This window comes from Myripristis murdjan, chromosome 24 (assembly GCF_902150065.1).
Source record: "Myripristis murdjan chromosome 24, fMyrMur1.1, whole genome shotgun sequence".
Lineage (NCBI taxonomy): Eukaryota > Metazoa > Chordata > Actinopteri > Holocentriformes > Holocentridae > Myripristis > Myripristis murdjan.
Window position 1 is genome coordinate 30166509 of NC_044003.1, and position 16279 is coordinate 30182787.

Consider the following 16279-nt stretch of genomic DNA (forward strand, 5'->3'; position numbering starts at 1 on the left):
ACTGCAAAATAAATACCAGAAAATTAGCAAAAGCACCTGAAGATTAATTGAAATAAACATTTTTTTTTTTTTTTTTAAATGACAAGAAGTCTATAATTACTAAAATTATGTTTTTGTTATAACAGTGATGCTGGATCTGTGTCACATACCTTCTGTTTAAATGCTTGTGAATTACAATGAAATTAAACTGAGGACCCCTTGGAAGAGCCTTAAGGGTCCCTAAGAGTCCTTTGATCCCACTTTCAACACCACTTAACTCATGATCTTTGTCACTTGGTCATCAGTCATCTAATTTTATTTATCATAGTGATAAATAAAATAAAACCTGAAAAGATGGATTTGGAGTTCTGTGTTCTGAGATTAAGACATATTTCTTAAAGTCTGAGTTCTGAGACAAAAAAAGTCCCAATTCTGAGAAAAAAATCTGTATTCTGACATTAAAGTCATAAATCTGAGAAAAAGTCAGATTTTTGACTTTAATCTCATAATTCTGCAAAAAGTCTGAATCTAAGGTCAGACTTCTGGCATTATGCTCAGAATGACTTTTATCTCAGAATTGAATTTTGTTCTTTTTTCTGTGTTTTTTCTTTATTATCTGTAGCTGGCTGCCATTGATAGCTATCTTGGTTTTGTAGTACATTTTATTTTGTAAAACTTACCAAAGAAGTTGTCTTTTCTTAAAGTATCTGTGAGCAAGATAACTAAAAAAAAAATTATTAATGTATTCCCGTGACATTTAGAAGACAGATAAGTGTTGAGCCCAGGGAAAATATAATACCCACACCGACATTCACTTTTAGGACTTATCAAACTGTCAGGTCTACCTTATGTTTATCCACAGACTGTAACTCTAGAGCCCAGGACACACACACAAGCGACACAGGAGTTCATCGAACAAAACTCCCTGAAATATTTCACTGGGAGTTCTCGTATAGAACACAGTAAGATGCCAAATTGACTGTGGAAATAATGGATGTCTGACCTTGGTGGTTGAGCAGGATGTTGTTGGGGTTTAGGTCTCGGCAGATGATGCCCTCCTGGTGCAGAGTGTCCAGGGCTATCACCATCTCCACAGCCCAGCATCGCACAAAGTCCTCGGGGATACGAGCTTGGGATGCAGCCAATGACAGCTCATCCAGCTCTGCAAACAGCTGTGACACTTCTTTATCATATTCATTGCCACCTGTATTGCTAATATCTTTTGATGAATCTGTATCAAGGCCTACTAAAGTCTCAACCACTGCACAGGCCTCAGCCGCTTTTGTGGCTGAGTCTACACTAAAGTCAGTTGGGTCTGGAACCAAGGCTACGTTTACACTTGGCTCCAGTTTCTCAGTTAGTGAGTCAGTAATAGGAATATCTGTGTTTGATGGAGGAGGTGTTGATACTTCACCAAAGAGGAGGTCATTATTTTGGAGAGCAGGATCAACCACTTTGTCAGTGGCCTCCTGTCCAAACGCCAGACTGTAGTCGTCCCACAGTGAGGTGCATGGTGAGGAGGAGGCAAGGCTGATCTCACAAGTTGCAGAGAGTGTACACAAAGATGGCTGGTCCTGCTCCAGTGGCTCTTCCTCCTCATCTTCCTCAGGCTGACTGTGAAGCTGTAAAACATCCGGCTGGGTGAACTTCTGGGGAGAGGGTGTGGCCTCCAGGCCCAAACACACCCCCGAGGTCTCCAGTTCCTCCTGTAAAACAGCTGTAGTCCCACTCATCACAGGCAGGTTGACCAACAGGTCTGGTGGGTGGCCTTCATCCTCTACCACCGCTTCTTTAAATGAAATGACTGGCACGGACTCAGTGGAGCCCTTATCGCTACAGTCGAGCCCCCACAGCTCTGAGATGTGACCCTTGACCTCATGCGCCAGCTCTGGCAGGTCCTCAGTGACCTCAGAGCCTAGGTCAGAAGTAGAGAAGATAGAGAGTGGCTTATGAGAGGGCCGCAGCTCTCCGGAATCAAGGCAGGTAACCTCACTGGCGCTGTCCTTGCTGTCAATGCGGAAAAACTCCATTGGCGTGTGCTTGGACTCGTCCAAAGACAGGGGCACGGCAGGGGAAGGTAAAGGACTAAAGACTTCGCTGTGGTCCTGTCCCTCACCACGGTAGCGCTCACAGTCCTGGGTACGGCCGTTATTGTCAGAGGACTCAGTGAAGAAGCGAAGTTCCTGAGAGCTGACGGGTGAAGAGAGGCTGTCATTACTAAGCAAAGAGCGGGTGCGTGAAGAAGTTGCCGTCGCTGTGTCAGGTACATTAAGCGACAGCGCCTCCTGCCCGCTCTTCTCTTCCTCCTCTAGTACATCTGGTTCTACTTTTTCTTGTTCATACTCATTGCAAAGTGTCAAGTAACTATTGGTGCACTCTTCCTCAGAGGTGGCTCCAGAGTCTGACCGGGCCCCCAGGCTCTCTTTGAGCCCAGGGGGGAGACAGCTTTTCTGAGGACAAACGATAAGGTTCTCCCATTCCCTCTGTGGCCCAGAGCCAGAATCAGACCCAGCACCAGGCCCAGACCCAGAGCTGGCTGATCCCAAACCCAGCTGGGATGTGGCATGTTGCAGGGAGCGGATGGCTGCTGTGTGGCTCTTCTGGATAAAAGGGATGTCAAAGCTCTCCTCTGGGCTGGAATTATGCAGGAATTTCCCAATGTGAGACCACAGCTTCCCACCTGGGGATGAAATGAAAGAAAGAGGAGAAAAGAGAATGCATCTGATGTAGGGGAAAAGTAGAAAAGGAAAAAAAGCTAATAAAAAAGTGCAATTACAAAAAGGAGATAAAATAATAGGATGGTAGGCTTGGGTGAACAAGGCAGATAAAAACAATTATGAACGACTGAAAACAATTTGGTAAGTTGGAATTCCATTTAATTTTTTTGTGGGTCATAGGTTCCCAGTGTGATGCTAAAATTTTGACTTTTCTCTTCATCACACACACACACACACACACACACACATACACACACAGCTGTGGCATGAGCGATTGGAAGCCAGCATCTGTTGTCTGTGATGAGAATGGATAGGGAGTTTGCAGAGATGGTAATGATAGCAGGGCAGCCCGATGGCTTAGAAAGTAAAAACATCCACATGTTGTACTGTCCAATGTCACTCAGGTCACTGCCTCTCCCTGTCTGTCTGCATGTCTGTCTGTCCTCATTCAACCTGTCTGCTTCTCCAAGTAACACCAGAGGTATGGTGAACAACACTGGCATTTCCAAATCACTGGATTGCAATGCTATCACAGCCAACCTATGCCTTTTCTGGTATTTCATTAGCTTTATTAAATCATAGTCATGCTGGACGGCCCCATATGACCATATACCAGATTGAATAGGTTACAGGGCATGAAAAGTGTGGCTGTGTTTCATTGTACATGCTCGCCGACATCAACACGCAGACAGCCTAGAGTGAGTGGGATGTAAGGAGGCCCAGGTGTTGGCATAGCTAATGGAGCACGCCGCCACCTGGTATTCAGAATAATGACCTGTGACACACACCCATCTCTATCAAACATCTGTCTGGAACAAGGGCAGAGAGAGTGCTGGGGAGATGGAGAGCAAGGGATGGACAGAAGGAGGGAAAGAGATGAGACGAAAGAGGGGGAAATTAAAGGGATAGTTCACCCATTTGGCAAAATGCATATTATTACTTACTCCCTTGCTGTTTTGTAGGACAGTTGTGACACTGACTATCTCCCTTTCATCATTACTGAGTGCTGGATTCTGGCTGGATGTTTCAAATGCTAACTGTTAGCCTCCTGCTATTGAGCTGGACTTCCCAGCTAACATTCTCAGGAAGCTAGCACCACTACACTCCCACATAACAGCCAGGGATAGCATAATTTTATTATTTTTTTTTTTTTCCAAAATGTGTGAACAACCCCTTTCACAGAGAAGCATGTGTGTATGTTTTGTAATGAAGCCAAGAACTGCTATTGTGCAGTCTTCAGTTCATTAAACTGAACATGTGTGGTAAACCATTACTTTTTGACCCAAATCACAGCTCATGCATATAATCTTTTTTAACACGATTCAAAATTACAGCAAACGCATCTCTAGGATATAACATTTAACACTGCTTTTGACAAGTATTAACATGAGACCTAATATGCAACTCTTCCACAAGCAGCATACACAGGCAATCTGTCACTGCATATCACAACCTTTACAGAATACTGGCAAAAGCCCCATTGAACCTTTTGCATTGAATTGTTGGCACATATTTGAAACAAAAAGTAAGCATCTGAATTGTGAGTCAGTTTGATTTCCTTTCTGTTTTTAACTGTGATACAAACTGAGTCGTGCCCTAAAAACAATGCTAAAGTACAAACCAAACTGTGAAAAGGGCAAACCAATACACCAATACATGTGTGTGTGTACCTTACCCTCAGCATACTGCAGTAAAAGGAAGACTGTGTCCTCTGAGACGATGAACTTCTTCAGCTGCACCATGTTGGGCACCGAGTTAGGCATGATGGTCCTCTTGGTCCTCCCACACTCACTGCTCTTCCTCAGACCCTGCAGGTAATAAGGCAGGAGAAGAGGATGTGGGAGGCCAGTCATTAAAAGGGAGAGTGAGAGAAAAGTAAAGACATCTGAGGACGAGAGGTGAAAAGGAAAATTAACCCAAATAAGGAGGGCCTGGGTGGGAGGAGAAAGTGTAAGGTGAGTCTTTCAGGTTATGTGAAGATTAAGGCGTTCAAATGATGAGGGGAGGGTGGCAAAGGAGAAACCTCCCATTAACGTGGTGCCAGCTATGCCCCGTGCCAATCCAAAGTCACAGGATTCATCAAGCCACATACAGCGCGTGACTTTAAAAAGAGCCACACAAATCTATCAGCACTACACATAAACTTCAGACGGGTGTGGGTGTGTGTGTGTGTGTGTATGTGTGTGTGTGTGTGTGTGTTTGTGTAGTCATCTGTGCCTACGCTGTGCGCTGGCATCTGGCACACGTCTCGCGCCTGAGAGCAGAGGAGCTGACAGGGACAGGCCCATTAGAATCAATTACACAGGTCACACATGGGGGCTTCTGGCACTCTTCACACTTACACTTACAGTCAGGACGACATAGGGTGAACACACACACACACACACACACACACACACTCGCCCACACACAAAGCAGACATGCACGCATGTTAGACTTACTTTCAGGATGAAGGTCTCTTGTGTTCTCTTGTCCATGACCAGAAGAACCTGTGATGGAACAGCGCCATTAATTGCCAGGTACGAACAGACACACAGTCTGAGATGATGAAGTGGCCGTGTCCTCCACAGCAGTGTTTCTCAATGAGTGGGTCGGGACCCACCTGAGGGTCACAGGGAGATAAATGTAGGTATCCAAATTATACACAGGAATTGGTGTTAATGTGAGGGATCCTGCTGCGTTGACCAAACCCAGTCCCAGAACCATAACACTGGATAAATGAAACACTGTAGATGATAATGTAGTGTAATGGCCCTAAAAGAAGGAGGGGATATGCAACAGACAAAAAAAGCAAAAGTCTAACCCTAACACAACACAGGGTTCTGTACTGCTAAAACAAATGGGTATACATAAGGGTATATATTTTGTCAGTATATACCATAGGAGCAGACATTGCAAAACTCATCCATCTTAAGTCATTTCATCTTACATTCAGCCTTAAAATCTTGTTTTTTTTTTTTTTTTTTAAAGGGTAAAAAAAAATCTGGTAGTGGTAAATCTGGTAGTGGGAAGAGATATTCCCACTTGTTTCCTATGCTAATCCACTTGTTTCCAGAAACTGCTTGAATCGAGAGTCATTTTCTTGACACTCGTGTGCTGATATCCCTTATCCTTCCTTGTTTCAATGTATTTATGTTTGCTGCCAGAAAAATTCCTCAAACAATTAGAAACTGCATAGGGATTTTTTTTTTCCATTTGATTTAAGAAAAACACAATTTTTCAATAATGAAAATTCAGATTTGAAAACTTTCTATTTTGGAGCATATGTGCTCCGTGAAAAGTATGCCACAACAGAAACCTGCAATGTTTTCCAGTAGATAAAGGGATAGCTAGCAGCGACATCTCTAAACAACTACTTCTCTCTAATCTGTTACTACTCCCAAACAAAATAACAACAACAATATGAGCCTAGCGGAGGAAAGATGGGTGAAGTGAAGATAACATTATCCAATGACAAGTCACGACCTTACTGTAAGTGCCAAAAAGCTGCCCCACAAAAGCAATTTATTAATGTAATCCATCTAAAACCAAAGAAAGACAGACGCCGACCTCAAACATCAGAAATTCAGGCCAAGATTTCTGTGTTTACCCACCCCGCAAATGCATTAAACCTACGGGAAACACTGCTCACTTCACTTCCTCCCACTCCTCTTCCTCTCCCCCTGACATCTCCATTTCCTCCCTCCTTCAATTCTCCTTTTCTCTCTGACATCTCCATTCCTCTTGCTCTCCATCTCCCTCTCAGGGGAGAGCTTCAGCATATGTGTGTATGACTGTGTGTATGTGTGTGTGTGCCGGTGTGTTTATATGTGTGTTCTCTCCATGTGACCCTGGCCGGGACTAAACAGGTGCAGGCTAAATGGATATGAATGGAGCTGTGAGTAAACAGAGTGGCAGTGGTAGCCAGGGCGCTAATATAATTAAGACACAAACATCAGGGAGAGGGGGAGGAGAAGAGGAGGGGAGGGAGGGCAGCAGGGTGAGGAGCTCTCTCCATCTGTCCCCTCTGTCCCCATTAAAAGTGAAAGGAGGAAGGAGGAGGAGGAAGAGGAGAGGAAAGCCGTGCTGACTCTGTACAGCGAGTTTTTGTTGTGTTGTTGGATTTGTTTCCGACATATTGTAAACTGTGGGCGCAGCTCTGCAGAGGAACACATGTTGGTACTGTGTCAACATTATCCTTGGGGTTTTGTGTGTGTGTGTGTGTGTGTGTGTGTAGGTTGAGCATCATTGATTCTATGCTGCGCACTCTGAGCTGCTTGCCAAGTCATTTCATGGCTGAGTGGTGAAGTTGCTTCGCCGGCAGCTGGCTGAGAGGACCAGCAACCTAAACTGACCTTGTGGTAGCCATAACTGACACTAAACATACACAGTGAGCCTTTACCATGCCATCCAGGAAATCGATTACATTTTATTGCCCCAGATAAAAGAGATGGTCCAAGAAGGAAAGGACAAGAGGAGGAGAGAATCTGAGATAAAAAAAAAAAAAAAAAAAACACATGTAGAATTACCAGAAATGAGTTTTGTTTTCTTTTCAGTAGCAAAAGTAAAGGGCAGGCCACACACTCGTGGCTTCGACGCAATTATTCATTGAAACAAAACAGGGACCAATCTTTCCATAACCATGGTGTCTTCAGAGTTCATTGACTCATGTGTGGTTAAGGTTTTATACACTGATGGTCAAGGCCTGACAAATCAGCAACTAGGGCCTGACCAATCAGGGTAAGGCAGGACATCAAAACAGAGAGGACAGAAAAGAATAACATTACAGAAGGAACAACATTGTGGAAGTTACAGTATTACTACAAAGGGGTATTCTTTATTCTTTGTCTTGTATTTAAAATTTGTATACCTTATGTTGTAATACTGTAATTTGTCATTCCTGGGATGTTCACTGGAATTAAGCTTATGGATGGGAATGTAGCACACTACTGGGCTTTCTTGAGCAATAAATAACTGCATCGGACCTAGAAGTGTGGGGCCTGCTTTAACTTTTTGCCTGATCAGCACCTCTCTAGTTTGGGTATGCATTTCCTCCTCTTAGACCTCCGTAGCACTTGGTACTCCTGAGTACCAATAATGCACAATAGGTAAGAAATGCTACAATTTTGAATAAAACATGAGTTGTATTTTTTTTTTTAACCCTTTACAAGCCTTTAATATCAACATTTCAAACTTCAACTGAATTTTGTTCAAGAGCAAAAATGCATCTCATCTGCAGCAGAATAACAAGTATAAAAAAATGAAACTTTGACTTGGGATTTCTCCAAAATTAACAATTTCTTGAACTTTTAAACGTCACATTCATAGCACAATAAATGGTTTGTTAAAAGTATTCATCAAACCCCTATTACTGCCTGTAAGATTAACACTGGAAGATTAAAAATAAAATAGGAACTGTAATACAACTGACCTTATCTATGACCCCCAGCACCCTGTAGGCTCTCAGCTCATCAGATGGACTCTGCTGGCCCCCTCTGCTGGTGGGAGGGCAGCACTGCGCCCCCATTGCCTTGGACAAAAATCGAACACATTTGACTGAACATTTCCAGATACTTGTTTCAATCATTGTTTTCAGAAATGCCTAAATAAAATAGTAAAAAAAAAAAAAACCAACAACAAAAAAAACAGGTGGGTAAGGAGAATTTAAGAAGGTTTACCTTCCACTACACAGCTAATGATTGTACCACACACACTTGCATATGGACCAATGACTGTTCGTTTTCTGGTAATGTGGCAAGTTTTTATTTATATACTTGATTACATTTTTATTATAATTTAAAAGATGGGCAACTTTTTTGTCATTGTCTAACTTTTTACAAATTTCTTGCTATTAGGAAGAAATTAGCAGAAAAATGACCTGAATATTTTACACAAGAAATCTGACATTGATATACAATCACTGATGTGACCTTTAAACATATCAATTCAATAATTATAAAAACAGTTTTCTCATAATTACAAAAAATGCCAATTTGCAGCTTTTGATGTTCACTCTCACTCACCACTGTCTGTGTCGAGCCCTGACCCATGCTGCTTCTCAGGTGCTGGCTGGATATCTGCTCTGCACGCATCAGATACTCAGCAGTCTTCTTCTTCACTGCCTCTCGCCGTGTGGGGCTGGGCTCTCCTGAAATGGGTGAGATATACAGAAGAACGAAGATGCAATGCATCACTCAGCATCTTTAATTTTAGCTGTGAGAGTTCAGGGTGTGTGTGTGTGTGCGTGTGTGTGTGTGGTGGTGGTGGTGTGTGTGTGGGGGGGTTAGGGGTCCATTTTGTTCTCTATTACCTGTGTGTCTGTAAAGTCCTTTGAGACTGTAAGGGCTCTAAATCATCTGGAACTTGAAGATGTTTTGTCTTTAGAAGGCACCTATCATAATGTGGGCAAAAAGTTTCTGTACCGGCACTGCAATTAGCAGACAAAACAGCGTATTTATATTATTTGTGACAAGCTTTGGATATCTTTTTGCTTTTTTCCCCACCACAAGGAGGTCAGAGGATAGCTTCAGTGACAGAGCACCACCCTTGGGACTGTTAGAGAGTCAGATGCCGTGATCAAAACTGGCAACTATATTTGTTTGGGGGAACATTTTCAAGATGCACTTGACTGTGCTGTGAGTTCTCCGTTTTCTAAGACGATATTTATGATGATTTTTGGGGCTGAGAGGAGAGCCTGGTTGGGCATTGAAGGATAGCGAGAAGCTGTAAGAGAGGTCAGTTTTTTGTCACTAAAGCTAGGACTAAGGTTGTGCTAGTGATATAAAAGGCGGGTATCAACAGCCTCAGTTGAAAAATACCAAATCTGGCCTGGGTGTGCCAATCAGTGAAATCAGCTGGTGTTATTTGGAAGGAAAACTTGCATATTCTTAGCCCTCCATGGCACAGGATTGGACAGCACTAGTATGTGCAGAAAAATGACGAAACAATAAAATTTTTTGAGATCAAAGAAAATAACATAAAACAGTAGGCTAACACATCTTTCTAGGTGGTCCCTTCCACCTGTATGGCAGTTATTGAGAAAACAGACTAAATGCTGAAACCCTTTGCTTCAGATCATGAACTGTCTGCAGAGCATGTCCTGTCATAACAGCCCAATTGGTTAACATGAACGCCAAGGGGAAGCAGGCAGTGCTTCAAGGCACTTCCACGTCCTGTCTGAGCCCAGCGTCAGGGTCAAGGTCTGTGTAAACACACACGTATGTGTCATCACTGACATGCATCATGACTGTCAAGAAAAGAAAAGTAGATGCAAAATGTTGCTCTTTCCAAGAGAAATGGACAAATGATTATCTTTTTGTTGAAGTAAAAGCCAGGCCAGTGTGCCTAATTGGAGGGGATGTGCTCACAGTGATGAAAAACGCCAATCTCCTGCACCATTACAGCAGGAAACATACTAAACTGGATGATTTGCAAGGACAAATACATTTGGATGAGGTTAACGCTCTAAGGTGGAGTGTCCAACAAGCAGCTTTCACAAGACCACGCGAGTGAGCTAAGAGCTAAGAAGCTGAAACTTCATTCAGAAGGAGAATTTGTGAAGATGAGCCTCTCTGTTTGGGACAGCATACTGCTGTCCTTTTCAGACCTGACTCTTGCAAAGTTTTGCTCAAGACTGACTGACCCAGGAAAACCAGCTGCATAGCATCATCATCATCATCATCATCATCACTACCGTCTGCCATCAAAAATCTCACCAAAGAGAAGCGTTGCCAGCCACCGAATTAAGCTTAGGATGAAGTTTAGCCAATAAAAAGCATGTTAATTTAACAATTAAATATTAAAATTAAATATCAAAACATTAATACAATTATTGAGCTACATTTAATTCAATAACTTTGTATGGCCTTTTTAGATGTTGTAAAAATTGAAGTGGCCCTTGATAGGAAAAATGGTTCCCCACCCGTGACTTCTTCAAACTCACCCTGCACCCCCTGCAGCAGCAGGTCCACTCCACTGCGGTAATAGGAGAAAGCAGACTGGTAATCCTGCTCTTTCTCCTTCTGTACAGCCAAACAGATGTGCTCACTGGCCCTGTCCAGGTAATCTGGCTTCACGTCCTTGAGGTTGGCACCGCCGGCTTTCTTTAGACTGCCGGAGAAGAGTGTGGTTCGACCGGGCCGGCTGACCTCGGGGTTAGGGGCTGAGGAGCCAGGGGCCGGGGTGGGGGACGGGCTGCAGTGTTCGTGCAGGGAAGGCAGGAGTGGGCTGCAGCTGCTGCTAATGTTGGTGGCTCCCCCTTGTGGCTGGTTTGGGGAGGCACGGCCTGAGGCCATGCCATCGTCCAGCTCAGCCAAAGAGTCTGTGTCCACAGCCAGGGAGGTCAGGTCACTGTCACTGGACGGGCCTGGGGAGTGACACGACGTTTTTCATAATCAAGGAGAATTAAGAGAAACCTGGTTAACAGCCACATTTTTAAACACCATATGTAACCTGGGGTTTTCAGGTAAAACAAATTATCTGATTTCCTGCCTTAAATCCTCTTTTACCACATAAAGACAATGCGCTCTAGACAGCACTATGACAGCTAAAAGTTCCAAATAAAAACAAAAAGTAATGAAATGTGATATGATGGCCCCTTTAATCTGTTGATTAAGTCACTGGATTAGCTAAAAACTGGCATTCAAGTATAGCTATTTTATGCATACAGAATTTCATAATTCATTTCCAGTAAAATATAGTATACCATTACCATGAAATGTCATTACATAGATTGTGATAGATAACTTTAGTTATACTGCCCACGCCTGATAGACATACACACGTGGGGTCAAGGGACTCCCACGTGTCCTTGAGGGGCTTCCAAGGAGGCCTCAACAAAATGAATAGTTTAATTTCACTGATATCTAAATCTGCATTTAAACAAAAGAAAGATAATGTTAATCCAGCATTAGTGATCTGATGTTTTCAGCAAACATTTTGGCTACTTTTTTTTTTTTTTAACCAATATTCCAATAATTTTTCGCTCACCTTTTTACACATTTTCAGTCAAGTGAACTTGCTTTTGTTTCAAAAGGATTAATTCACTAGACATCGTTATAACACAGTAAGCATGTGATTATTTTAACATTATATTTAAATCTCTCCTTTTTGAACTTATTTGCCGAGAATGACACCTAGATCATTTCATAATTAAAAGAAACCAAAATATCTTGGGGGACCGGGTCAACTTGGAGGTCCACTACATGAAAAAGTTTGAAAACCCCTGGTCTAGTATATATGAGTAAAAATAAATCTGGAACAAACTAGGTGATTTCAGATGCAGGGGAGCTTGATTACCAATCAACACATAAAACATAAACCTTACCTCCATACTCTGATGTGATAGTCAAATCATCTGCCCCACTGATGTCTCTTTGAACTGAAAAAGTAGATATAAACACATCTGATCAAGTTGGAATAAAGTGTCATAGTGCAGAGTAAGACTGAGGATTCTGAGGTTTGAGTCTGACTCTACCTTCAGAGCTGCAGTCCGACAGGCTGTCAGCCAGGAAGTCAGAAAAAGGCTCAGCTGGTCCAATGAGCTCTGAGCCGTCGTGCACCTCACCTCCCTGGAACCCATCAGCCAATTAAAAAGGGTACAGTCTGTGTGTGTAAAGCTTTGTGGATTATGTGTGCGTGTGTGTGTACCTTGAAGAAGTCTTGGATGTGCTGGCTACTGTACAGAGCAGGGATGTTAGCAGAAAATTGCAGCAGATCTTCAGAGCATTGTCTCCTCTCCTCAATCACCGAGTCATCAAAACGGCCTACACAAACACAGTGATACTAGTGTTTTTTAAACCATCATCATGAAAGGCATTCTATATATAACCCCCTGAAACTTGTGCAAATTCACTGCATTTCGTTCAAAAACATGGGGAAAAAGGCAATAAAGAAAATAGCAAAAAATTGACAAAACTTTAGAAAAAAAAACAAAATTATACACAAATTATCTGACAATTAGAAAGAACGATTTTTTTTTTAAATTGAAAAGAAAACTATATTTATAAATATTATATCTCAGACCAGTGATGCTGGATTAATGTCAAATTTCTTGTGCTTAAATGCTTGTGAAAAGTGTTTATGGTGAGGTGTGAAAATCCTCAAAGTGCCTGTAGGTGGCAGAGTCATCACAACTATTATGAGGGTCTGAGAATTCAAGGTTTCTAGTGTTGTGTTTCTAGTGTTGTGAGCAACGTCGGTCACTATGACCACTGTCATAAAAACATGAAGTGATAGTGGGCCAATAGCGGTGTAATACACTAGAATAAATCATCAGTGTCCTGTAGTGTCAAGTGTACCAAGTGTGATCAAGTCAAGTTCCTTACCAAAGACTTTGGCCTTGGCAAAGGGAGGAAAAAGCTCTGACTGACTGCAAAGGTTTTTGTGCAGCTGCCAGAGGTTTTGATGAAGCTTCCGGAAATCACTATACCGCTTCCATACTGTTATCTGGAGAGACAGAGAAAGAGAGAGGAGGGGAAGACAGATAAAAGGGAGAAAAAAAGTGAAACTGAAAATTAGAGAGGAGCTGGGGACATGAATAATTAGATTAGATTATGTGAGGCCTTCACACAACCAAATGCGAACAACTGTCACCCAAGTGTAGATAGCATGATCTTCATTTGCCAAACGCTGCGTACCACAGAAACTTTCAGTAGAACACTAAACTGAAACAAGCCTTGACCTCAACACTGGCAAAACAAGACATAATTTAAGTCATTACATAACCATCTAGCACAATTAAACTTTTCACAAACCTGTAGGCAATAGTTCCTAAATCAGCAGCGACAAGCAGAACTAAAGGTGTTGAGCTTGTCACCCGAGACACAAAACTCAAGGCTGGGCTGCCGGAGTGAAGCACGCTGGGCCGAGCACCACTCCCAAACAGAAGCACCACTCAGCAACGGAGGTATGTGTGTTTCCAGGCAGAACTCTTTCACTTTGTCTCTCTCTGACACAAACAGTAATTGGCATCATGCTCGTTGTATTAGAGCTGGTTCCAGGCCCGTTTGCATTCCTCAGTGTGTGTCAAATGTGTATGAGAGAGACAGAGAGAAAGAGAAAGAGAGAGAGAGCCTGCGTGTCTGTGTGTTTTAGCTGCCTCTTTATAATACAGCCTAATGTTCTGCACTCTCATTTACAAGACAAAACCAAATGCTGTCATATATGCAAGAGCCAAAAACTGATTCTTAAAATGGCCACACAGAGTGAGTCATCTAAATCAATTTGAAGAAGAAAAGAAGGACATTCCTAAAAATGTAAGGCACGTCAAACTGGCTAGAGAATTGTATCCCAAGCCTACGTGTATTGTCCTACAGACAGAGGACATGCCATGAAAAATGGCAAAAACAAATCTTTGTATAAAATGCACTGACCTGCATGCACTACTGTAACACAAACAGAATAGTTTCAAGCTAGTAAGGAATGAGCCTATAGCTTATCTCAGTAGGAAATGCATGTGTTTCAGTGCAGTATAAGTCACTAAGCACATAACATAAACCACTAAACTCCTATCTAAACCTACATAGGCCTAAACCAAATAAAACCCAGCAGTTGTAAGCTAATAATATGCAAACAATAACCCAGATATGGACAGAAACAAGTTACTACAAACACTTCTCTTTAGCTTAGACCCTTTTTTACAGAACCAATGTGTGTGCTTGGGTTTAGAGACTGCAAAACGTAATCTGCTCTGCTGAATAAAAACCTCTCTGTTCATGCTCAAGCTGCCAGTCAGCATTACAAGCACAAAGGAAAATAATGACGTAACAATGTTGATGACAACCCCAATATTCATTTACCTCTCCAGCTAAAATGATAAAAATATCTGATGGGCCAGTATTAGGCCAGACTGACTTTTGTGGAAGTTGGTTTCATATAAAGAAGTTGCTGAGTAAGAAATAAGCACACTGAATTAGTCGGAAAAGCTGTTGTGTAGGACAGTAGTGGTGCTGTCTTCCTCTCAGTGTTACTGAGTGCCGGATACTGGCTGGATGCTCCAAATGCTAACTGTTAGCCTCCTGCTATTGAGATGGACTTCCTGCCAGCTAACATTCTTAAAATAACTGCCTTAATTCACTCAAACTGATAAATATAAAAAGTTTGAGTTTAATTTTGGGTGGCACAATTTACCCAGAAATTGTTGACTGCTGGTCATTGCTCCTCTAACTGGGGTGATACCGGAAGTGCAGAACTTAATAGATCTTTCCAGATGTTGACAGGACAAATTCAGTAAATTCAGCAAAACAATCACCCTTGTAGTCTTATGTGGATTTTAGTTTCGGGAAACGAAACTTGTAAAGTAATGTTATTATTTTTTTTCAAAATGGGTCAACTACCTCTTCAAAGAATAATTTTAGTTTCTATTCATGTTGTACCACATCTACTACACTTCCTGCATACATCACATTACTATTTTCCTTATCATATTTTCTATATCATTATTTACATTTCATTTCAGTACAACAATCCACTGGCAAAGACTTGAAACTTGCTTGAGATGGGTAAATCTATATCTATATCTATAGCTATATCTATAGCTATAGATAGATAGATAGATGACAGACAGATAGATAGATAGATAGATAGATAGATAGATAGATAGATAGATAGATAGATTTATATATCTCAGTCTGGAAAAAAAAGAAAACATTTGCAGACGATCATACAACTGGGATTCTCCAAATTTCTCCTATTTTCAATAATGAGGGATTATTGATTGGCAAGTGCCCAATTAGAACTAGCCAGTGCCGGCATTAGTACAACAAAGGTATACACACTCTTGGTAACATTTCTGGGGACAAGGGCCTATGCACTTTTGAAGACCTCTCCATTCAGTTTAATCTAACACGGTAAAGTTTTCATTTTTATTTACAGTTGAGGACAGCCATGAAGACACATGGGGTCCCTTGGCAGACTCCGCTCAGAGAGCACTCATTACTTAAAGTGCTGTTTGGGACATGGGGAACTTGAGGATTTGTATCCAAATTATATAGTCAGTCATATACTAGAAAATACTTATCTTCCACTGCAGTTAGACCCATTTACAGCAGGCAGATACAGTATCCCTGACCTTGCCCCAGACTTTGACTGAGCTGGTGTTTGGGAAACGGTAAAACTGTCATCCAGAAATCCACACCACCAACAATTCCACTTCAATTTCTTTCACAGGACATACATGACTCCATGTTAACTTCACAGTATGAAGCTCAATTTGTCCAACATACTGCATATCTATCCCCCGTCTCCCACTGTTCTGATTCTAAATGATTTATCTCAACTTAATTTACAAATAGCTCAAAGAGGTTGGATTTTAGCCAGGCTGACAGCAGCAAGATGGTTGCAAATAGATGGAAACCTCCACACACCTTATCTTGGCAACAAAGGTTATTAACCTTACAGATGTTGTTCATCTGGAATTGTCCACAGCACGCATCCATGGTGCCAAACAGGAAACTATAAGACTCTCGGCCCCAACAGCTGAGGTTCTTAAAGGCCTTTTGGAATGCCTCCCCCCCTTTTTGGTTTGTTTGTTTGTTGTGCTTTTGTTTTCTCTGTCCCCCTTTCCTTCCAAGGCTTATAATCATTATTTTTTACATATAATTTAT

General features: G+C 41.9%; 1 protein-coding gene across 2 annotated transcripts in view; it reads right to left on the reverse strand.

The window, feature by feature from the left end:
• rps6kc1 (ribosomal protein S6 kinase polypeptide 1) overlaps window positions 1–16279 on the reverse strand; it is a 39550-nt gene that overhangs the window by 21001 nt on the left and 2270 nt on the right. The window contains exons 3-12 of one of the 2 annotated variants that reach the window (XM_030046963.1): window positions 13001–13121; window positions 12324–12439; window positions 12151–12244; window positions 12001–12054; window positions 10618–11040; window positions 8699–8823; window positions 8107–8205; window positions 5138–5185; window positions 4372–4504; window positions 983–2659 (exon numbers count right to left, since the gene is read on the reverse strand). In XM_030046963.1, the coding sequence (XP_029902823.1) occupies window positions 983–2659; window positions 4372–4504; window positions 5138–5185; window positions 8107–8205; window positions 8699–8823; window positions 10618–11040; window positions 12001–12054; window positions 12151–12244; window positions 12324–12439; window positions 13001–13121 (2890 nt within the window). Of the gene's footprint in view, window positions 1–982; window positions 2660–4371; window positions 4505–5137; window positions 5186–8106; window positions 8206–8698; window positions 8824–10596; window positions 11041–12000; window positions 12055–12150; window positions 12245–12323; window positions 12440–13000; window positions 13122–16279 lie in introns of both variants that reach the window. The other variant, XM_030046962.1, reaches the window with a different exon arrangement.